The 24068-nt window shown below is 38.8% G+C and overlaps 1 protein-coding gene across 2 annotated transcripts in view; it reads right to left on the bottom strand.

Moving 5' to 3' along the window:
* The window catches only part of prr5l (proline rich 5 like), a 63630-nt gene that overhangs the window by 5199 nt on the left and 34363 nt on the right, over positions 1–24068 (bottom strand). For both annotated transcript variants that reach the window (XM_020925997.2, XM_055155104.1), the window contains exons 3-8: positions 22018–22098; positions 21859–21907; positions 16397–16454; positions 13844–13935; positions 10802–10939; positions 4550–4667 (exon numbers count right to left, since the gene is read on the bottom strand). In XM_020925997.2, the coding sequence (XP_020781656.2) occupies positions 4550–4667; positions 10802–10939; positions 13844–13935; positions 16397–16454; positions 21859–21907; positions 22018–22098 (536 nt within the window). The remainder of the gene's footprint in view (positions 1–4549; positions 4668–10801; positions 10940–13843; positions 13936–16396; positions 16455–21858; positions 21908–22017; positions 22099–24068) is intronic.

Below are 24068 nucleotides of genomic sequence, written 5' to 3'. Positions count from 1 at the left end.
TTAGACCAAGACTAAACAAAGATTAGCCCAAGACTAGACTAGGACTAAACCAGTACGACACTAGGACTACACAATGACTAAATCAGGACTAAACCAGGACTAAACCAGGACTTAAATTGGACTAGACCAAGACTAAACAAGGACTAGACCAGGACTAAACCAGGACTACACTAAGACTAAACAATGACTAAATCAGGACTAAACCAGGACTAAAACTAAACAAGGACTAGACCAGGACTAAACCAGGACTAAACAAAGATTAACGAGGACTAGATCAGGACTAAACCAGGACTTAAACTGGACCAGACCAAGACTAAACAAAGATTAGACCAGGACTAAACTGGGACTAAAGTAGGACCAGACCAGGACTAAACCAAGACTAAACAAAGACTAGACCAGGACTAGACCAGGACTAGACGTAGATTACCCCAGGACTAAACCAGGACTTAAACAGTACTAGACCAAGACTAAACAAAGATTAGACCATGACTAGACCAGGACTAAACCAGGATTTAAACCATACTAGACCAAGACTAAACACAGACTAGGTCAGGACTAGACCAGGAGCAAACAGGATTAAACCAAGGCTAAACAAAGACTAGACCAAAACTAAAACAGATCTAGACCATGTCTAAAATAAGACTAAACAAGAACTCGAAAAGGACTGAACTTGCCTAAGACAGAACTAGACTAAGAGTAAAGCCTGGCTACACCAAGATTTAAACCAAGACTAGCCCAAAACTAAACCAAGAATAAACCGGGACTAAAGCAGGACTAAACCAGAAAGCCCACTGACCTCCTCAACACTTCCGACCTAAAGTAACCTCACAATCAGCAGCTTTTAGCCCAATCTTTTAAACCCCTCGTGCACTCTGGCTCTGGGTTAACACTGATCCAAGAGTCCTTTGTTTTTCTGCCAAATAATAATAAAGTTACGTAAACGGCTTCAAACTAAACAAAAAGTCAACGTTTAGACATCAAACATTACAATTAAATCGAGACGCACAACAAACTGCACAACAAAATGAACGGAAGAAAGGATTAAAGACTCCATATTACGCTAAATGGACTCATGTGAGCTTTAAGTCATGTTAGAATGCTGTTCCCTCCTCAAAAACACACTGGAGTTGTGTTTTGTTTCATTCACACATGTTTGAATAACTCTTTATTAATAGTCTGCCTACATCTCCAAAGCTCAAAATGCTCTGTTCCACCTTGTGATGTCATGTAGTGGTAGTTTTCATGTGAAGTTACCTTTAGTTCAGTAGAAGATTGACAATTCCAGGACTGAAATTATCCAAATGATTCTAGTGAAGGTATATGGGGTTTAAAAACACAGTGGAGCATGGTGGAGCAGAGTGTTTTCAGTTTGAGAGAAGAACTCAGCCTAAATCTGCCGTTTTTGTGAGTTAAACATGTGTGAATGGAAAAAACACAACTCCAGGTCTATTTGTGATGAGGAAACAACATTATAATATAGATTAGAAAATAGTCGAATATGGGCCCTTTATGTCCTGACAAGATTACAGTATTTTTCGGACTATAGGTCGTTCCAGAGTATAAGTCGCACCAGCCAAGAAATGTGTAATGAAGAAAAAAAAACATATATAAGTCACATCGGACTATAGGTCACTTTTTGGGGGAAATTTATTTTATAAAATTAGAGATCAGGAACCGACATTTCATCTTTAAAGACAAGTTCTAGTAATAACAATAGAACAGAGAGCAACAGACTGTTAACGTCACATATGAACAGTTCTTCAGATAAACTATAACATAAACAACAGAACAGAACAAGTTTAACAAACTCTCCATCTCACTCCAAATCACTAAATCCATTCAATTCTTCATCCTCCTCTAAACTTCTCAGGAGGTAAACAGAGCGCCGCTTCCTCTTCTCGTAGCTGCCATCAGACTCAGCATCAGTTCCAGTTAGAATTTCTCTTAGTTAGCCTTTCTGAATCCTGACAGGATGATTTCGATTGTCACTGAAGTCCAGGCTTTGTCCATCCATCCAGTGACTTCTAGGCAAGTTGCATTTTGCACCCTCCCGGTTGCCGTGAAGTTGTGTTCTCCATCCTCACTTTCCGCCAGTCATTCACAAGTTCCTTGCTCACTCCAAACTTTCTTTCTGTTGCTCGATTACCGTTTTTGGCTGAATATTTAACTACTTGCAGCAGGACAGAGGCCTTTTCTGCAGGAGACATGCGCAGTAAAGCCCGAAGTGACAGTGGTGCAGAAGTAATAGGAGCAGCAGCGTGAAAATTTTAATATACAAGTCGCGCCGGAGTATAAGACACAGGACCACCCAAAACCATGAAAAAAAGTGCAACTTGTAATCAGAAAAATACGTTATTTTATTAAACGAAAGGAGCAAACGCATGTGGGTAGTAATTAATTGAGTAGATTTCTAACACTTTGAAATATTATTAATACTAATGACAGTATTCTTATCTAATATTAAAAAGGGGATATTTTACTTCCATAGGGTATTACCTGCTAAAGGCCGAATTATAGTTTTGCGTTAACTCAGCACACCATTGCTTTGTCACCATTGTTTTTGATTTATGGATCTGCGTCGAGGTCTAAGCCCCGAGAAGTAATTCAACAACGCTAGGAAGCTAGAATTAGAACCAGGGGTCTCCAATCTTTTTTCCTCCGGTGAGCTAAAAAACGAAAGTCCCAGATAGCTGCTCATTATAGTGGCCGCAAGAAACTGAGTTATGAGTAATTATAAGAGCCACAGCCATCGATCGGAACAGTTAGAGGCCTATAAAACATAAACCATTATCCATTTATTAGTGCAGAAAGGAAAGTTAGGCATGAAAATTAAACATTTATCATTTTAACTGTCATTCTACTCATCAAATTTTAGTTATTCAGCACAAAACTGATAATTTAGAAATTCTTTGGCGAGCAACTTGGAAGGAGGTGGAGAGCTCCTGGTGGTTCCCGAGCTACAGGTTGGAGACTCCTTGTATAAACAAAATGAAGCGGGAAAGCGGAGAACCGTAAATGTATGCAGAGCGGATGTAGAGAGGACCAATTACAGCTCTTACTGTCTGCGTCGCTTCTTCCTGCTGTCTGCGTCAGTTCGATGTGTAGTTAGAAAATTTCGAAGGCCAGTCGATGGAAAGGCTCTGCGGAGGGGGTTCAAGGCGACACGGACTCTCTTTGTTGTTTAGAAAATGCTACATTCAGAATTAACATTAACACGTTTTATAAGTTTCACATTTGAATTTGATGCTCTGGTTTCCCTTTGCTCTCTGCAAAGTCCCTCCCTTACCTTAAAATCCATGTACATTTTGCTCATATAAAATCATTTCTGTTGTGGATCAATAATGCTCATCTACTAAGTCTAATGAAACTACAACAGCACATTGCGCCAGGTTTGTGAAGGTGTAGCGTATTGTTATTTTGTACATTTACAGAAAACTGCCATTCGGAAGCGTGGGTGCTTGTGGGTGGAGCATTGCACAGAATCACACTGCTAAGTAATCGTAAGGAGGTTTGAACAGAGCCCAGGAGAGATCGCTAGATAACTCAAACATGCATGGATGACATCTAAAACCTCTTCAGGGATGTACTTGATGAAAGAACAATGTTATAGCCTGGTAGAAAGCTCCACAAAGTCGATTTCGCATAATGGCACTTTGCAAATAATGTGCATTTCTTGCCCCTACATATTTACAAGTTTATGCTTCTTGAGAGGAGTTACTTTGAAGACCCTTGCCAAGAAGAACGATTACATTTAAACCACACACCAGGGGTCCTGTGACTCTCGTATAACAAAACAACAGGCTACATTTACAAATAAACCAGGATTAAAACAAGACTAAACCAATATTAAAGATAATCCAGGACTAAACCAGGATTTAAATTGGACTAGACCCAGATTAAACAAAGATTAGACAAGGACTAGACCAAGACTAAACTAGGATTAAGCCAGGACTTGAACTGGTCTAGACCAAAAGACTAGGCCAGGACTAAACCAGGACTACACTGACATCTAAAACCTCTTCAGGCATGTGCTTGATGAAAGAACAATGTTATAACCTGGTTATAAACTCCAAAAAATCCATTTCGCATAATCCCACTTTGCAAATAATGTCCATTTCTTGCCCCTACATATTCATAAGTTTATGCTTCTCGAAAGGAGTAATTTTGAGGACCCTTACCGAGAAGAAAAATTACATTTACATGGTCGTAACAAGTTAGTATTTCATCTTGAGGCACATTTACAATTGTATGTTCATTCTGTTTATTTATGGTGGAGCCTTGTGTGTTTTTGACTCTCCCTCTTTAGCTATTATTTTATCATCTATCAGATATTTTTATTATTTATCTATCTATTATTATATTATTTTTTATTGTTTTCTAGATGCAAAATACAAAAATCTGCATTTTAATTCATTTCTCACATAAACTCTGTATAAAAGTAAGTGTGATTGTCAGTTGTTGGATCTCACATGACCTTTTTAATAGTTATTTATTGGTCTTAAACTTGAATGTCCCCATTGTGGAGTAAATAAAAGTTCTCTTATCTTACCTAAGAGGAGCTGATGCGTTTCCTCTGTGATGTTGCTAAGATACGGAGACACCACGATCTCCACCAAGCTCTCGAGCTGAACGTACTCTTGAGAGGGGCCCCCGGACTCATGGATGCCCTGAAACAGCAACACAATAATGCACAATACTACATTACACAATATATACTGTAGTTTAAAATGGAACTGGAGGACAGGTAAGAATTCTCAGGTCAAATTTGCTGTTTAAAGTGCTTATGACAACTTGAACAACTCATTTTACTACAACACAGATAAAGGGCCCATCTCATGCAAAATAACTCTTTTCACATTGTATCTTCTGCACATAAACAAGCACAATTTGGGTTTTGGAACATCCATTACACAATAGTTATGAAATCTTACTGATTTCTTGGAGACAGTCACAAACCAGGAACTATGAAAGGTCAACTATTGCTCATCCCCCCGCCCGTCCTGAGAAAGCACAGGCTCAGCCCTCTAAACATGACATAGGCTCTGAGTGAGTCGCCCTTCCTCCGCCCATCTCAGGGAGGGAGGGGGAGACAGACGTGCACCCTGATAGTGGTAGGAAACTTTTATTCATCGTGGCCATACAGCGCTTTCAGTCGCATGTGTTGGACCCGGAATCGGATGAGGATTTGAAGGTGCACGAAGCACAAGCACCACGTCGACATCAGCTGAACATTACTGATTGGTAAAGTATTAATAAACACTAGTAAACTAGTCAACTTATTATATCGTGTACACTGCAGTGTAGAACAATGAGCTTATGCTGTCGCTTTTGTTTAGGTGTTCATGTGGGAATTGTCAGCAGATGCGAGGTGGAGGCAGGGCGGAAACGGTGGAGGGGGGGCGGGTGCGAAGAGCTTTCTGCTACGTCAAACGTGTCATAGGTGTAGCTGCCGCATCATCATTGTAGCAGCTTTAGTTCGTTGTCAAGTGGGAGGGTGGCAGAAATACACTGCAATTTGTTAAAAAAATACTGAATCAATCTAAAAACCACTTCAGAGACATATACAAGGCCCACACATCACTCTTAGAAAGTAGAAAGCTCTGAAAAGTTGATTTTGCATGAGATGGGCCCTTTAAGTTTATTTTATTTAAGACTTTACAAATAGCTTTAACCTAGCAACCATGTAGTAGAGAGGGCCAAAACTCCTCTAATGTACACATATATTATTATTTGACAAATAAAAATATAAGAAAACACCTTTATCTTGCTAAAACAATAGTTTAAGTATCAGAAAAAATGTGTTTCTTGTATTAAACTTGTGCATAACCTTTGGATAGAATTCTCTGTACTGTGATGTCGCACTGGAGCTGTGTTTTGTTTTCTATTTATACTCCTCAATTTCTCATGCAACTTTGATAAGCCCCTACACAAAGTCTATGCTGAGAGATGAAACAGTGTGGTGGATACCTCTGCCGCCACTCCATAGTGTCAGTATCATTTCATTTCATTTACATTAAGTTAATTACATTACACATACTTTAATTCCTTTATTTAGACATATTCTAATTTGAGTGCACACATTTTAGTTAATATAAGTCTGATTTACTTACACTTGTTCTTTTTGTTTTTTGAGCACCGGACAGAGGACCTTCAGGAGAGACTATCATGACTCAACAAGGGGGGAGGAAGCACTATTTAGTTAGTTTTATTATTTTATTATTAAGTTAGTTTGTTTAGTTTGCTTTAAGGTCACTTTATTATCACTTATTATTTTCTGTATTATAATTATTTGCCTTTTTGTTACTTTGATTAAGTTAGTAGATTAGTTAATTATTTAGTGTAATTCCTCCCTCTTGGTCCTCAAGTATTTAAGGATTTATTTATTTTACACTCCTGTTCTTTTGTCTGGTTGGGTTAGTTTTGTTCTGTTAAGTTTGTTACCCCAGTTGGGCCCGGCTTTTTTTGTTATTACTTACCTAATTTGAGCCTTTGTTAAATTATATATTTTTTGACTTTATTAAATTTAAACTTATTTTTATACCTTGTCTTTGCCTTTCTGTTTGGTCCTCTACAAATAGCTAGTGACAAACCAGATAGGGTACGCGGCAGGGGTGTCCAAAAACAGTTCATTTCACAAAATTTTAAAATTCGGGACAGAATTCAGTTTTTCTTTAGAAATAAATAGATAGAACAAATAGAACCAGTGTTGGGAAGGTTTTTAAAATGTATTCCCCTACAGATTACAGATTACATACCCCTAAATGTAGTTTGTAACGTAATCCATTAAGTTACTTAAAGTAACGTAATCTGAATACTTTAGATTACTTCATATTGTTATGCTTTTTAAAACTACATGAATGTAGCAACCACATCCTGCAAATTCTTGTTTGTTCTTTTCAAACTGGCTGCAGATATCATGAGCCTATGCAGTTTGTTTTCAACATTGCCAGTAGCTCCGGTTTGACATTTAACTTGTAGGTTATTTTATATTAAATTTTATATAATATATTTTTTTTTATATCTATTTTATTTATATTTATCTCACGTCGGAAGAGGTGGGTGGACAGCATTCGCCCCGTGTACAACACCCACCACACGCCTGTCTCTCTCTTCTTTAAATACAAAGTGACAAAAAAAAAAAAGAAGGGATATAGCCCAAAATGTGAAAACAAGAAAATACCTCCATGTAATCCATTTATTTCAACAAAGTAACTGTATTCCAATTACCACTCATTGAAACAGTAACTGTAACCGAATACTGTTACTCATAATTTATACTCTGATTATGTAACACCAGTACATGTAATCCGTTGCTCCCCAACACTGAATAGAACTCTCTACTTCCTGTAATTTTAAACATATTTTTCAACTTTTTTTTACAAATTGCTTCTTGATCAGTGTAAAACTATCATGTATATTTACAACAGCTATTATCCAACCAGATTAACTCAACATTTCAGAATCTTAAAAACCGGTCATACACACTTTAACTGATCTGGTCTAATTGCAGATTTGTTGACCTGGTTATGGTTCATATCTCTGTAATTACTGGGTCTATCCACATGAAACAAAAACTGCTTCTTTGTCAGCATAAATAAACAAAAGTGTACTGAAAGCATGCAACAGATTTTTATGATTCTCTAATTTTGACTTAATTTGGTAAGATTATAACTATTGTCAGTATAAATGATAGTTTTTCCACCAATCAAGAAGCAATTTGCAAAGAAACGTTGAAAATAATCCTGAATCTTGAAAAAGTCTAATGTACTGTTGAGAATTTTTATCCAGAAGTTCAGCACAGTTTACATATAAATGCATTTTTCTGAGACTTTAAACATGATTTCAACAAAATAAAGGTGTTTTCTTATATTTGTATTGGTCAGAAAATCATTTCTGTGTACATTAAAGGAATTTTTCTAGGTAACAGATATGGAATTCCATAATCTGAAAATGTTAAACCTGAAAAATGGTCAAACTGGGAAAACGAGAGTGAATGTTTTTGCAAAAACAGTATAATAATATAGTATAACAGTAGTCTAACTTGTCATCGGGACTTTTCACACCAGCCTCAGAAAGTGGTGCCATTGTTATTTATTAGTCGTGATGACTGTGAGTTGAAATTAATATTGCAAGTTTGTGGAGCTAAGCCAGAAAAATAATGAGAAGGTTCAGCATTTAAGGATCGAGAGTTTGGAGATTTCTTGCATTAAATAGCAGGGATGTAACAATAACCGAAATATCATGATCAAAGTTCTCACAATAATATTGTGGACCATCAAAATATATCGAATTACAAGTCTCTTTGCTTAAATTAAGAGTTATGGCGCAACAATAGCGAAAAAAAAGACTGCGGGAACTACATAGACCATGATCCTCTGCTCCATTTCAATGCAGACTACATGAAGAAATAACAGTTCTAATCACTTTTAAGTCTTAGTTCTTTGGATTAAGTCTTGTCAAGGCATTTTAAGGGGAAAAAGTAGCTTATTAACAGTTTTAGCTGTTTTGCCTCCACAAAATATTGCAATAAATATCGTACTGTGAGATGCGTTTTGTGAAATATCATAAGAGATTTGGATATTGTTACACGCCAAATCGTGAGCCTCTCCACCATACTGTGAACTTTCCCACAGTATCGCAATAAATATTGTACCGTGAGGTTCATACCGTGACGATATTGTATCATGAGACCTGGATATCTTTACACCCCTATTAGCACTGGCTTTTAATTCAATCTGATTTTTAATAGTTTGATCATTTGTGAGTGTGTTTACATGTGCATCAGTATCTGACAGTATTCTGGATATGGTGTTTACATGCGCTCAGAGAAACCAGGATATTCATATCCCCATGCACATGCACCATTAGAGTATCCTGGACAGGGCTGGGTGTCGTTAAGAGGCTGCCGATACGATACATATCTCGATACACAGGCCACGATACGATACATATCTCGATACAGTGCCCTTTCGATTTGATACAATATATATTTCAAATCAATTCGATATGATTCAATAAAAAATAAAGGTTAAATCATGGCTGTGATACAAAAAGTCTTTGTTAAACCATTTCTTGTGCAAAGTTCATATGAAACACAAACATTTTAATCATCAAAACAGTGAAAATGTCAAATGTGATGCACAAAAGAGTTTCCTTCATCTAAACAAGCAACAAAACTGTAGCTCTGTAATCAAATAATTTAGTAAAAGATACCAAAAAATACTCTTGGCAATATATCGATACAGCAGCCCAAGATATCAATACTGTATCATCACATTAAACGATACGATATATCGATATTTAAATATTTTTGCACACCCCTAATCCTGCATATTTAGAACGGTTGCTGTTTTAACTATGGCACAGATATGGCAAGGAACTAAACATGTAGAAACATTGATAACTTAAGGTTTTTTAACAGTTTTTTAAAAAACAAAAAGAAGACAAACATTCAAGTAAGAACATGAGATTGTGGAGCTCTGTTACAGCTTCAGTAAAAGTCATTTTTAACAGTTGAAAATTACAACACAGTGTCAAAGAGTCAGTTTGGTTCCAGAGCAGCACAAACAGACAGAGAGGTGAGCCTGGAGTTAAAAGGTGGCTGTATTAAAAAGTACACTGCTTTATTTATATATATATAAAAGATTATTACTTTACCGTATTTTCTGCACTATAGGGCACATTTAAAAGCCTTTAATGTCATCAAAAAACAACTGTGTCCCTTCTATATGAATTTATTCGGGTGTCTTAGTAAACTACAAAGCCGCACCACTTGCAGCATTACGGCTCCCGTAGTCAGGAGCATTGCGGAGTAATACATACTGTGATTCCTTTTAATATCAAAATGCACCTGTCAAGAGACACGCTTTCAAGGCTATTATAAAGTGAAAGTGCGAGCTGCGTGGGAGCACTGGATGAGAGGTGAACACACATTCACCAAGACAGAGAGACAGCGCCGAGCGACTTACGCCACGATCTGCCAACGGATCGTGGACGCCTGGGCTAAGGATCAGTATCAACTCTGGTCCGAGCTTTCACCAAGACCAGAATCATCACTGAACTGAACTCCAGGGAACAGTAACCACACTGACTCGGATAATGATGAGAGGGATGTGGGCGTGCTGGACACCGTAATCACCCAACTGTTTGAACAATTATGAGTTATTGTGAAAATACTAACAATTTAGCATCTCAGACAGTATTTTTTTTACGTGTTACAATTGAACAAAGTTGAGAGTTATTGTGAAGTTAAAGTTTGACTGACTTATCTGTTGTGTTTCGTTTAATGCGCCTTATAGTCCGGTGTGGTTTATATGTGAAAAAAGTTTGAAAATAGGCCATTCAATTTATAATCCAGAGTCCCCTATAGTGCGCAAAATACAGTAGAAGTACTGGTAGGAGTTTGAGTCATTTTGGTAATGTAACTGCTCCTACAGTATTTGTGACATGAGTTCGCACATGCTCAGTACTGCTCCAGTTTTGAGAAATCAGGATACTGCATCTAGAGGTCACAGTATCCTGGATACTCTCAGAAAAACCCACTGAGTGTCTCCTGGTTTCACATAACCAGGATACTAGCAAATCCATGAGACTGAAACCAGAATACTGCATCTACATGGACACTCACATAACCAGGATACTTAAAAAACCTGATCATAACCGTGATACTTGAGCGCATGTATACGCACTAGTGATTTTACCAAGGTGTTTTAATCACACTAAGTCATAATATATACTGTAACACAGTAACAACAGTCAGTTACATTTCTGTAGCTTGTGCGGATTCTTATATATCACTGACCTGTAGCACGAGCAGCATCTGAGTTATGGCCGGAGGGACGGAGGCTGCTGTTCCCAGAGTATCCTCCAGGTGGAGCTTGAGTAACACTAGGTCTCTGAAGGCCAACAGCGCCATCTGTCTCACACTGAGCTCCTGGCCCTGGACACACAATGAACAGAACCGCATTCAAATGTTTGTCACACATTACACTACATAGCCTTTGTTTTCTGAAGGCGAAACACAATCTTATTAATACTACTGACCTACTACTAATCAGTGTTGTAACATAAAAACTACAGATACAAAGGCAAAAAGTTACTCAAGTAAAAGTAAAAGTATGAGCATCCATGAGAAAATCTACTAAGTAAGTTAAAGTAAATAAGTAAAAGTATTCAAGTACCCGTTTAAAAATGTACTTGAACAGTAAAAAGTAAAAGTATTTTGCAGAGATTTTTAGAACTATTAAAAGATGAAATGCAGTGAATTTGAAAAAAAAAAATTGGCTGATTTGAAGTGATTCCACTGATTTCTTAATTTCCTTGACATTTTTTGACATTTCAAATGAAATGAAGAATGAAAATCCATCAGCTGTGGATGTGGTGCTGCCAGATAAGCATTAGCCAATAGATAACAAGGTTACATCGTTATCTATTGGTTGTGAGGTTGTCAATCAAACTCCCTATGTTTCTAGCGTAACTGACTCGCTGGCGCTCTGGGATTGCGGGGTTTACGTTTGCCTCTCACACATTTCACATACGCAAGATGCCGTTTACTCAACCAAAGCAGAGGTTCTTAGTGGCTTTTTTGAACTGTAGCTTTCTTGCAGTTAACTAAAAGTTTGTTGCGATAGCAGAGAAGACTCCACGACTAGTTTGCTGCAAAAGAAAGTCAATTTTTGAGGTCGCTGAAAGAAGAAGAGAAGGGGAAAAGGAGCAACACCAAACTAAGGTGATTCTTGGAGATTCCTTCCAGCGACGGCGTGACTGAAGCAGACGAAGGGTCTAAAGACTGACACGTCGGTCGTTAAATGACTTCTGGATAGGTCACTTCAACAGTGGTTCGGGTGTAAACAAGCATGATTTCTAGAGTAAAGAAGAGGTGGGAGGAGGGAGCTGTGGAGGAGGGGTGTGGTGTCATATATGCACAACATTTGAAAAAAGACCATCGCTGCACTTCTATCTATCGCGGGGGCAGCAGTCTAAGCAGAGACTCCTAGACTTCCTTTACCCGGGACACTTCCTCCAGCTCCTCTGGGGGAACCCAAGGTGTCAGCAAAGAGACATAGTCCCTCCAGTGTGTCCTGGGTCTTTCCTAGGGCCTCCTTCCGGTGGAACATGCCCAGAATACCTCCTGAGGAAGGCGTCCAGGAGGCATCTGGAACAGATGCCCGAGCCACCTCAGCTGCTCCTCTTGACGTGGAGGAGCAGCGGCTCTACTCTGAGTTCCTTCTGTGTGACTGAGCTCCTCACCCTATCCCTCAGGGAGCACCCAGCCTCTCAGTGGAAGAAATTAATTTCACTTTCCTTGGAAAATCCTCTTTACAGTCTTTAAATCTCACACCATAAGGAAAAGTACTTTAATTTTTCAGTCCAGATCTAAAATGTCGTGGAGTAGAAAGTACAGATACACGTTCTCAAATGTAGTGACGTATCCACTGTAAACTTTAGTAAAACACAGATGCCTAAAAATTGTACTTAAGTATTGTACTTTTATCATCCTAATTATTTACCATAATGAATTTATAAGCCCTTTTCACAGCTTTCAGAGTTTTCCGTCACAGTAATCCTAACAACAACAAACATGTTAACAGCGCTTTCTCATTCTCTTCAAGAAAATGCATTATATTACATTCCAACAGTACACAGAGACTTATTTTGACCTCAAGAGCTGTTCAAACAATATATCAAGATGAATTTTGCTCAGATATATAGAAAAAAATCAGCTAATGTTTAATATTAGCATTTCCCTTATGGAGACCAAATTTTTGTCCCCATAAAGAAGGCAGGTTCTCGTAGATTAAAATGCCAGGGAAATGCACGATACAAGATATTTAGGGCTTTATTGAATTCCTTCTTACAAGAGTGTGACTGTCAGAGTAGCACAGTTGTAGCTTTAAATTTAGCATTAGTGTGTTAATCCTCTGGCCTTTGACCTCAATGATCCAGGCTGACTTAGGGATCAGGAACTTTTACGTACAACTACACACAGCCCAGGGGTCAGCGGACTTAAGCTACATTCACTGAAAGGCTAATATTAGTGGCTTGAGGATGTAGAGAAGAAGGTCAGATGGAGCAGAGAGTGCAAAAGAGAGGATCAGAGGAGAAGAGGATGAAGCAGACCAGCAGGGAAGAGGGTCAGAGGAACAGAGGACGCAGAGGAGAGGTCAAATGGAGCAGAGGATGCAGAGAAGGGAGTCAGAGGAGCACAAGAGGCAGAGGAGAGGTGCAGAGGAGCACAAGATGCAGAGGAGAGGATCAGATGGAGCAGAAGATGCAGAGCAGAGTGTCAGAGGAGCAGAAATTGCAGAGGAGAGGATCAAATGGAGCAGAGGATGCAGAGAAGATGGTCAGAGGAGCAGAGCAGAGAGAGAGAGAGAGGAGTCAGGAGGATCAGAGGAGAGGTCAGACAGAGAGAGGCAGAGGCAAGGGAGCAGAGAGGAGAAGATGAGAGAGGCAGAGGAGAGAGCAGAGGAGAGTGCAGAGAGCAGAGAGGCAGAGAGTGAGCAGAGGAGCAGATGCAGAGGAGAGAAGAGGTCAGAGGAGCAGATGAAGAGCAGACAAGGAATGCAGAGGAGAGAGGAGCAGATCAGACAGAAGCAGACAGAAGAGGATGAAGATGGAGGCAGAGGAGAGAGGCAGAGAGAAGAGGCAGAGGATGCAGAGGAGAGAGTCAGAGGAGCAGAGAAGAGAGTCAGATGAAGCAGAGAAGACAGTCAGTTGGAACAGACGGTGCAGAGGACAGGGTCAGATGGAAAAGAGGATGCAGAGAATAGGGTCAGAGGAGCAGAGGAGAGGGTCAGACAGTGTCGAAGATGAAGAAGAGGGGGTCAGATGAAGCTCTGACCTGTACTGGGTAGAATATGGCTTGCAGAGTGGGCAGCGTCTCGGTGAAGAAGCGTTCCCAGGCGACGGAGAGAGCCTCGAGCTGCTCCTCTCCTGAAACACAGAGCAACAGAGGGTTACCACGGAGACGCAAACGGACAGGTCACATGACACACCAGAGAGAGTCACGTGACCAGCTGTACCAGCGTGAACCAGAAAGTAAACATTAGCAAGTTACAGGTCAGGTCTGCGGAGCTCTGTGCCTGGTATGTTTTCTGATGGATTTTCTTTGCAATGAAACACCAGTAAATGACTTAACAAAATGCAATAAATAAAATGTAATGCTCTATTGTGGAACATTCAAGACAATGCAATAATATAGTCTACGTTCAGACTGCGGGGCTTAATGCTCAATTCAATTTTTTGTGAATTTTTTTGCGAGATTGTTCACATTTCCACTTAAAGGGACAGTTTGAAATTTTGGACATAGGACCTCATTTCCTAGTGAGCCAGAGTGTTGGAGAAGTGTGGAGACACTTTTTTAAATATTCCATCCAGTCCTTGTATTTGCAGGTCGCTGGTGCTAGGCTAGTGCATATCAGTGGTCATAGTTCTCCTGCCACTAAAAACAGTCTTACCCACTCCACAAAACACCCAAAGAAAATCTATTATTACACCAGACTGTCCATGTGAACGTCTGTGTTGACAGAATAATTTTAAAAGTAAAACCAATCTTGCATTTGTAGGATTTATGTTTGCGCAGCAGCAATGAGTTGTATTTCCTGTCAGAAAGCCCGGCAATGGCGGATTGATATATGAGAAAATAGTCCCTCAACATGTAACGATTCATGCTATGCAAGATTAGTTTCATTTTATTATTATTATTCTATCAACACAGACATTCACATGGACAGTCTGGCAAAATAATAGATTTTCTTCAGGTGTTTTGTGGAGTGGGTAAGTTTTTTAGTGGCAGGATAACTATGGCCATTGACATGCACTAGTCTAGCACCAGTGACCTCTGCAAATACAAGGACTGGATGGAATATTTCAAAAAGTGTCTCCACACGTCTCCAACACTCTGGCTCACTAGGAAATGAGGTCCTATGTCCAAAATTCCGGACTATCCCTTTAAATGTTACTTGTATGTGATCTCCAGTGTGAACTTTAAAACAGACCAGAGCCAGAACATGTACAGTTTATTTGTTTTCAGGAGGAGATTGAGAAGGAGAAGGACGAGGGTTTTGGCCATGGTGTTTTGTGGCACGGTGGCAGCAACGGCCGTAGAAAGGAACGTCTGGGTGTGGAGTCGCAGCCAAGAGACATTTTAAAAAATCAGATCTGTGTTGTTCAGACTGTCATTAAAATATCAGATACAGGTCACATAGGGGAGAAAAAAATCGGATTTGAGTCACTTCAGGCTGCAGTCTGAACGTCACCACAGAGACATGCAAGTGACATCAAGCAACCAGAAATGTTATAAAAAGCGCCTTTAAATGATTATGTTTAAGTATTAGTTATAATAAGTTACTATAGTACATGACTCTGCTTGTCCTAGTTTAGTCCTGGTTCAGTCCGGATATACTCCTAGTCATTCTTTTACATAGTTCCTTTAATTCTAGTATAATTCTGGTTCAGTATTATTTCAAACCTGGTTCAGTCTCAGCGTAGTCCTGGATTAGGCATATTTTTATTATTATTAAAGGTGCATTAAGTAACTTTTCTGCTGGAGGGTCCCTCAAATGTTGTTCTCCATGGAGATGTTTTTGCTTTGTCTGGAATGTTTCACGATATGGCATTAAACCTTTCTATCTTCATGGTCCTATAGTCCATGAAGCTCATAGTCATGAGCTTTGGGTAATGACCGAAACGTCAAGAGTCCCCTGCAGGATGACTGGGCGAGGAGCTCAGTCACATGGGAGGAGCTCCGAGTAGAGCCACTGCTCCTCCAGGATGAGAGGAGCCAGTTGAGGTGGCCCGGGCATATGTTCCAGATGCCTCATGGGTGTCTCCCTCAGGAGGTATTCCGAGCATGTTCCACCAGAAGGAGGACCCAGGGAAGATCCAGGACACGCTGGAGGGACTATGTCTCTGGGCTGGCCTGGAACACCTCGGGATATCCCCGGAGGAGCTGGAGGAAGTGTCCGAGGTGAAGGAAGTCTGGGAGTCTAAGCAGACTGCTGCCCCCATGACCCCGCCCCAGATAAGCGAAAGAAAATGGATGGACAGTTCTTCATGGAAACCCAACCAGACCAAGTTACAGGTCAGATCTGTGGAGAGGCGACCCTGCTCACAGTCAGAATGTCTGTTTTTCTAGGTATTTTTGAGCTATAAAACCACCTCTAATTGAATAAATGTAAAGTAGAGCTGTTTAAAGTCATCCTGTGGAACATTCCAGGCAGAGCAATAACATATCCATAGAATCAAGGAGGTGACAGACCCCCAACCGAAAAGTTACACAATGCAGCTTTAAACTTGGTCTCATGAGTCTGTTTTTCTGTGCTAATTTTGGAGTAAAAAGTAAGACAATCTCTAATTTAAACCCAGTATAAAAAAAAAACAAAAAACGAATTACCAGTGGTGAGGAGGATTTGGTCGAGGACTTCGGACAGACCTCGGGTGAGAAGCTGGTTCTGAAAAGCAACAGACAAAAGTGTAAACAGGATTATTGGTGTGTTTCCAGCGAAGGCCGAGCTCATTTGAACTGAATGAGGTTAAACTAATATTGTGCAGCAGTGTCCCTGTGTTAGTGACAGAATAACTGCATTAGTGACCACAATGACTTCCTCTGGGTCAGGCCAAAACAGGGCCACACTTTACATGAATTAGTGTTACCGTGACAACAGTGTGTTATAATGTTGTTATGTTCATGTTTTGTTTCATTCACACATTTCATTATTTCATTGGGCTGAATTCTTCTCTCAAACAGTAAACACTCCTGAAACATTGTTCCACCTTGTGATGTTATACAGGAAGTGCTCCACTGTGTTTTTAAACTCCACAAACCTTCACTAGAATCATTTGAATTATTTCAGTCCTAGAATTGTCTATCTCTACTGAAAAAAAGATAAAGGAAACTGTTAACTTGAAAACTACATGACATCACAAAGTGGAACAGAGCACTTTGAGCTTTGGAGATGTAGACAAACTAATAATAAAGAGTTACTCAAACATGTGCTGATGAAACAAAACACAACTCCAGGTCTGTTTTTGATGATTTTATAACTCTTTCAAAGCTCACAGGGAACAATTTTGTTAACTATTTTTTAACATAGGAAAACACACAATAGAGTCAAAAAAATATAACATTTAGTTATTTTTAAAATGCCTTTTCTGTGGATCCCACCAGAGCGACTAAAGAATTACATTACGCACACCATGATCATACATGTAATCCTCCTTGTCATTTCATATTTTCCAGTTAAACTGCATCAACATTAATAGTCAACAGGTCCTTTGATGTTTTCATGACTGTCCTCACAACATAGTGAGTGTCAGGACTGTCTGGGCTGACTGTCTTTTTTTACATGGAACTTTTTTTGATTGCATAAACAGGGACATGTCCTCAGCTCGACCACAGCTCGAGGCCAAAGAGACAAAACCAAGAGTCTTTCTTGAAACCTGCAAACCTGCACAGCCTCTGATCAGACACATGAAAAGAAGATACCACATGTTTTCATATGGATTTAAAGCCAGCAACGTGTCTTTAAGATGTAGATGAAGAGGTCAGTGGAGGTGTCTTCAATTGTTTTTCGCTGTTAAAGGGCTCTTTTAATGCAATTTTTAAAATGTGTGTTATAAAGTAGTTTCCTCATCACAAACATACAGTACCTGGAGTAGATTTTTTTCATTCACACGTTTAAGTCACTATCTCTGCATATTTAGGCTGAGTTCTTCTCTCAAACTGAAAACACTCTGTTCCACCATGTGATGTCATGTGGTAATACAGGAAGTGCTCCATTGTGTTTTTCAACTCCATGCATTCCACTGAACATAAGGTAAAAGGAGCTGTTCACTTGAAAACTACCACTGCATGACATCACAAAGTGTAATAGAGCATTCTGATCTTTGGAGATGTAAACATACTAATAATAAAGAGTTACTCTAACATGTGTGAATGAAGCAAAACACAACTCCAGGTCTGTTTTTGAGGAGGTAACAACATTATTGTTACATAACATGACTTAAAGCTCTCAGGAGCCAATTTTGTGTAATATAGGACCTGTAATATAAGACCTTTAAGGACCTTTGTTTAAATCAATATTTCAATAAATTGAATGAGCTAACATAACACAGTGTTAGGTAAACCTATGGGGAGGGCTATATTGACAAAAACACTGTACTTATCTGTCCTTTTTCTATGTTTTGTTTCAGATCTTCATGCAGCTTTTGATTGTGTTCTTATTACAGATGAGACACTCAATGTCCCAATTCAGCCTATTCTCAAGACAGCCATTTAAATCTTAATCATGTATTTCAGAATGATGAAAGATTAGTAACGTTGCCACGGTGATGGCCATTTAAAACTAATATTTGAATTTTGAATGGGAAAAAGTCTTACAATTCTGCAGGAAGATTAAACTGATGAATAAGCAACGTGTCACCTGACTCACAGGCTGTGGTCATGTCCCATCACAACCCTGGAGAATCCCTGGAGTTTAAAGGTCCTATACTACGCAACATTGACTCTTGTGAACTTGTTATCATGTTACCTCCTCAAAAACAGACCTAGAGCTGTGTTTTGTTTCTCCACACATGTTTGAGTAACTCTTTATTATTAGTCTGTCTACATCTCCAAACCTCAAAATGCACTGTTCCACCTTGTGATGTCATGAAGTTTTAGTTTTCAAGTTAACAGCTCCTTTTACCTTCAGTTCAGTAGAGATTAGGGTTGGGTATTATTAAGAAGTTGCTGATACCATACATACCTTGATACACAGGCCACAATACGAGATGTATCGCAAAACAGTGAGCTTTCAATTTTGATACAATTTCGGTACAATTAAAATAGATTCCATGAAAATAAAGGCGAAATCATGGTTGTGATACTAAAAGTCTTTGTTAAACATTTTAATCATCAAACAGTGAAAATGTCAAATGTGCTGCATAAATTTCCTTCCTCTAAACAAGCAACAAAACTGTAGCACTGTAATAAAATAATTGAGCAACATACACCAAAAAATAATCTTGGTGATATATCGATACAGCAGCCCATGATATCATTACTGTATCATCACATTAAATTATACAATATATCAATATTTCAATATTTTTGCACACTCCTAGTAGAGACTGGCAATTCTAGATCTGAAATCCAAATGATTCTAGTGAAGATGTGAGTTTGTGAATGAGTTTAAAGGAGAGTAGAGCACTTCCTGTATTACCACATGACATGTTTTCTGTTTGAGAGAAGAACTCAAGAAGTCTAAAACTGCAGGGTTTATGTGTTAAACATGTGTGAATGAAACAAAACACAACTCCAGTTCTGTTTGTGATGAGGAAACAACATTAGAACACAGATCAGAAAATAGTGTAACATGGGTTCTTTAAAGTGAGCTGGAGACAGGTCAGAACTCTCAGGTGGAGCTGTCAGATTGCAGATTTGGTGACCTGGTTTATGGTTCATGTCTCTATAATTACTGGGCCTATCCACATGAAACGAAAACTGGCACACAAGTCAAACATCTTCTCAGTGTAAATAAACAACAGCTTGAACAGTTGAAAGGACTTTAAGACATAGGATTAACATGGCAAGTTTGTGGAGCTCATCCAAAAATAAATAATATGATGTTCAGCATTTGTGAATTATAAATGAGGTTACATCCAGTGAATTTCCCAGAGACTTATATCGGCCCTTTTTTTTAAGTTAAAGGGTCTATATTATGTTCTAAGGTTGTTTCATTGTCACAAACAGACCTGGAGTTGTGTTTTGTTTCATTCACACATGTTTAATGCATAAACCCTGCAGATTTAGGCTTTAGGAAGTTACTGAAAGCACTCTCTTCCACCTTGTGATGTCATGTGGTAATACAGGAAGTGCTCCATTGTATTTTGAAACCACATGCACCTTCACTAGAATCATTTCAATCATTTCCAAACTGGAATTTCCAATCTCAACTGATCTAAAGGTTAAAAAGAAAGGTAATTGTTAACGTGGAAACTACCACTTTGTGACAACACAAGGTGGAACAGAGCATTTTGAGCTGTGAAGATGTAGACAGGCTAATAATAAAGGATTACTCAAATACGTGTGAATGAAACAAACTCACACAAGAGTCAATTTTGTGTCATATGGCACCTTTAACCACGTGTAAATGTACGTCACAAATCACTCACTTTTAAGGGGGTCTGCAAAATATTGAAATATTGATATATCTTATCATTTCATGTATGACACAGTATCAATATTGTCAGCTGCTGTATCGATATATCACTAAGAATATTTTTTGATATATTTGCTAAATTATTTTGTTACAGAGCTACAGTTTTGTTGCTTGTTTACTGAAAGGAAGCTCATTTAACACATTTAACTTATTCACTGTTTTGAGGTGCGTAAAATACCTCAGTCGTCCAGGTAGAATCCATGGCAAAAGGAGAAATTCAATTTGTCTAAAACTGAAGAAGCAGCTTTGAAGAGTTTTGAAACGTATTTGACCAAAATAAACCTTTGTCCGGTTGAGATTTTGAATTTCTCCTTTGGCCACTGTTTTGAGGGTTAAAATTAGGGATGTAACAATAACCAAAACATTGTGATATTGCATTGTCAAAGTTCTCACAATAATATCGTGGACCATCATAATATATATCGAATTGCAAGTCTCTTTGCTTAAATGAAGAGTTATGGTGCAGCAATAGCTAAAAAAAGACAGAGGGAACTACATAGACCATGATCCTTTGCTCCATTTCAGTGCAGACTACAAGAAGAAATAACACTTCTAAGCACTTTTAAGTCTTAATTTAAGGCATTTTAAGAGGAAAAAGTAGCATATTAACAGTTTTGTTTGCCTCCACAAAATATTGCAATAAATATCGTACCATGAGATATAGATCGTGAAAATATCATACTGAGATTTGGATATTGTTACATCCCTAATCTTGAGCTTCCCCACCATATCGTGAGCTTTCCTACAATATTGCAATAAGTATCATACCATGAAGTTCATACCGTGACGATATCGTATTGTGAGACTTGAATATCGTTACACCCCTAGTCAAAATGGGTGTTTTTATATAAACTTTGCACAAGAAGTGGTTTAACAAAGACTTTTAGTACCACAGCCATGATTTAGCCATTATTTTTTTATTGAAACGTATTGAATTGATTTGGAATATATTGTATCCATATATATCATGGCCTGTACATCGAGGTATGTATCTTATTGGTAACTTCTTAAGGATATCCAGCCCTACTTTTGTTTACAAAGTGCCTCGCTACTCCTGAATAAATGTTTGATTCTTTTGAGAAAGTGTTGGTAAGTGAAAATGCCGAGAATGTGGCGTTAAATCGATCTTTTCCAGAGATGAGAGTAGAACAGGTCTGAGCCTGGACTCCACAGCTCAGGCTCATACTGCTAGTGTGGAGAAAGGCTCAAAGGCATTCACTCTGAAGACAGACATGATGCTTTTCAGTCCTCTGTCATACATTCTTTTAGGCAGCCATATTTGTTTTGATACAGATTGACCATGCGTGTCCCTGATTGGCTAATCCACCTGTCAATCACACCCACCTGAGTTTAACCCGTGACCAGACTCGCATCTTTGCAAAGCATTGAAGAAGTGTGTATTCTGGATCTCAGACAAGGATGTAGGCTCAGAGAACTTGTTAAATGTCTCTCCCAACTCTTCACTCCTATTTTATCATTTCTTACAGTCCTTCTGAACATGCGACAAAAGAAATATCTAGACGAGTGTGGAATTGAATGTAAATCTAGGATCTTATCATATATAACATGTTTACTCTTCAATATAGAGAACAATTTTTTAAATGAATATGAAAAATGCAAAAACAAAAAGCTCAGACAAAAGGAGGAAACACACCTGCAAGAAGTCTGTGATGAAGGATCCCATCTCTGTCTTCAGCAGCCACCTGAGAAAATGAAACAAAACCAATATATTAAGATTTGTTTAAGATGAGATGACTTTATTTGTTATGATGGATGTCTTGTTTTCTGAAATGCTTCGGTGTGTGCTGGTGACCTGATGCTCTCGTTGAGTGTGTAGAGTTCATTGGGCTGCAGAGCTCCTCCTTCAAACACCTTCATGACTGCACACTGCACACTGAGGAGAGACACACACACACAGTACAACATGAACATTTTAATTCAAAAGTAACGCTGGATCAAACTGGATCAATATTTATTTCATTTTTTGTAATTTGCAGAGCACCACAGGGTCTTGAATATGCAGATACAGAAGTACAGATGGCACTGCCCAGGAAAATTAAATAAAACTCCACAAAACAGTCTCCACAAAAAGTCCAGCGGGTTTCCGGACGTGACCCTGTGCCACCTTCACTTCCTGAACATCCTGCTCCAGAAACAACAGGAAAAAGTGCCACAAACTGACAAACAGAAACAGACCATCCATGTGAGGGCAGAGAGAGTGGCTCTCGTCTGTCCTCTTCATACACGAGGACAGATAAGAGCCACTCAGTTTGTCCTATTATGTGAGGAGGACAAAGCAAGTGCAGGCCTGGGTCAAGACCAGACAGACTAAAGGTGCATTTGAGTGTCCAAGAGGTGTAAAAACTATTCTCTTCCACTTTACAGTGTCATTATTTCACTCACCTAAAAGAAGGGTGCAAACTATTTACAATGAGCTTACAATGCACCCTTCTGCACCCTGTACAACCAGGCCTAATGTCGTCAGCCTCTAGTCTGTCTCATATAGTAGCACAGATGGAGCAGCTCAAGTCTATCCTCCTATATGAGGAGGATATATATAAGAGGAGGACATCTGAGGACATCCTATGTGAGAAGGAAGACTATGTGAGGAAGACCTATTATGTGAGGAGGACAGACTATGTGAGGAGGATATCCTGTGTGAGGAGGAAGACTGTGTGAGGAGGTCATCCTATATAAGGAGGTCAGGAGAAAAATTGGAGGTCAATGCAATAGGCCATGCAAATAGCCTAGCTTCATTTGTACTGACTTTTAGTGTGATTTTAGTGTCCTGTGAGCTTTTAATCATGTTAGAATGCTGTTACCTCAAAAACAGACCTGGAGTTGTGTTTTGTTTCACTCACACATGTCTGAGTAATCCATTATTATTATTCTGTCTACATGTCAAAACCTCCACCTTGTGATGTCAAGAAGTTTTCAGGTTAACAGCTACCTTTTGCTTTTAGTTTAGTACAGACTTGTAGAGACTGGCAATTCCAGTGAAGGAGTTTAAAAACACAGTGGAGCACTTCCTGTATTACCACATGACACCCCAATATATCATGTGTTAAGTGTTTTCCATTTGAGAGAAGAGTTTGAGAGTTTGAGGGTTTGTGTGTTAAACATGTGTGAATGAAACAAAACACAACTCCAGGTCTCTTTGTGATGAGGAAACTACATTAGAACACATCAGAAAACAGCGTAATATCAGCCCTGTGAACCATTAGTCGCCTGCTCATTTATTAACAATTACGTGATAGTTTGAGAAGCAGAAGAAAGAAAAAGTCACAGTTTGAGACTGTACACAAATATGGATAAAGCAGTATCAGGTGAGGTGTATGGTACTTTTAAACAATGTTAATCATTACATATAGTAGAGTTCTACACCAACTACATCATAATGATGAGTGTATTACAAATAAGCAGTTTTACAAAAGGTATAGTGGACATGAAATTCAAATGCATTTTGTTATCCACAAGCTATTTTTTTATGTATCTTGATGCTGATTGTATCATAAGGTTCTTGGTAACACCCAACCCTAAATACAAAAGAACTATTTTAACAGGAATTGTCTAGAATTGTCAGAATGTCTATTTTCAAAACAGAAAACTATAAAAGACTTTCCTTTCCTCGTGATTTGACTTTTTGTCTATAAATATTGAAATGATGTTTAACCCAAAAACAGGAGATCAGAGCTGTGTCCTAAACACAAGTTAATGTCTGCTATGATATGAAACAAACATGAGATCAGCCCAGTGAACTACTGAAGGAAACTATAGCAACAGTGGCTCAGTGACGACAGCGTCATCACGGCAGGAAAGCTGAGGCTGCAGAAAAAGTGCATCACCACTACTTGATGAATGAAC

Source organism: Boleophthalmus pectinirostris, unplaced genomic scaffold (assembly GCF_026225935.1).
Source record: "Boleophthalmus pectinirostris isolate CB_2022bp ecotype Guang Dong unplaced genomic scaffold, ASM2622593v1 HiC_scaffold_2, whole genome shotgun sequence".
In the NCBI taxonomy this organism is placed as follows: Eukaryota; Metazoa; Chordata; class Actinopteri; order Gobiiformes; family Gobiidae; genus Boleophthalmus; species Boleophthalmus pectinirostris.
Note: the sequence above shows the minus strand (reverse complement) of the source record. Positions and strands in the feature narration are given on the sequence as shown.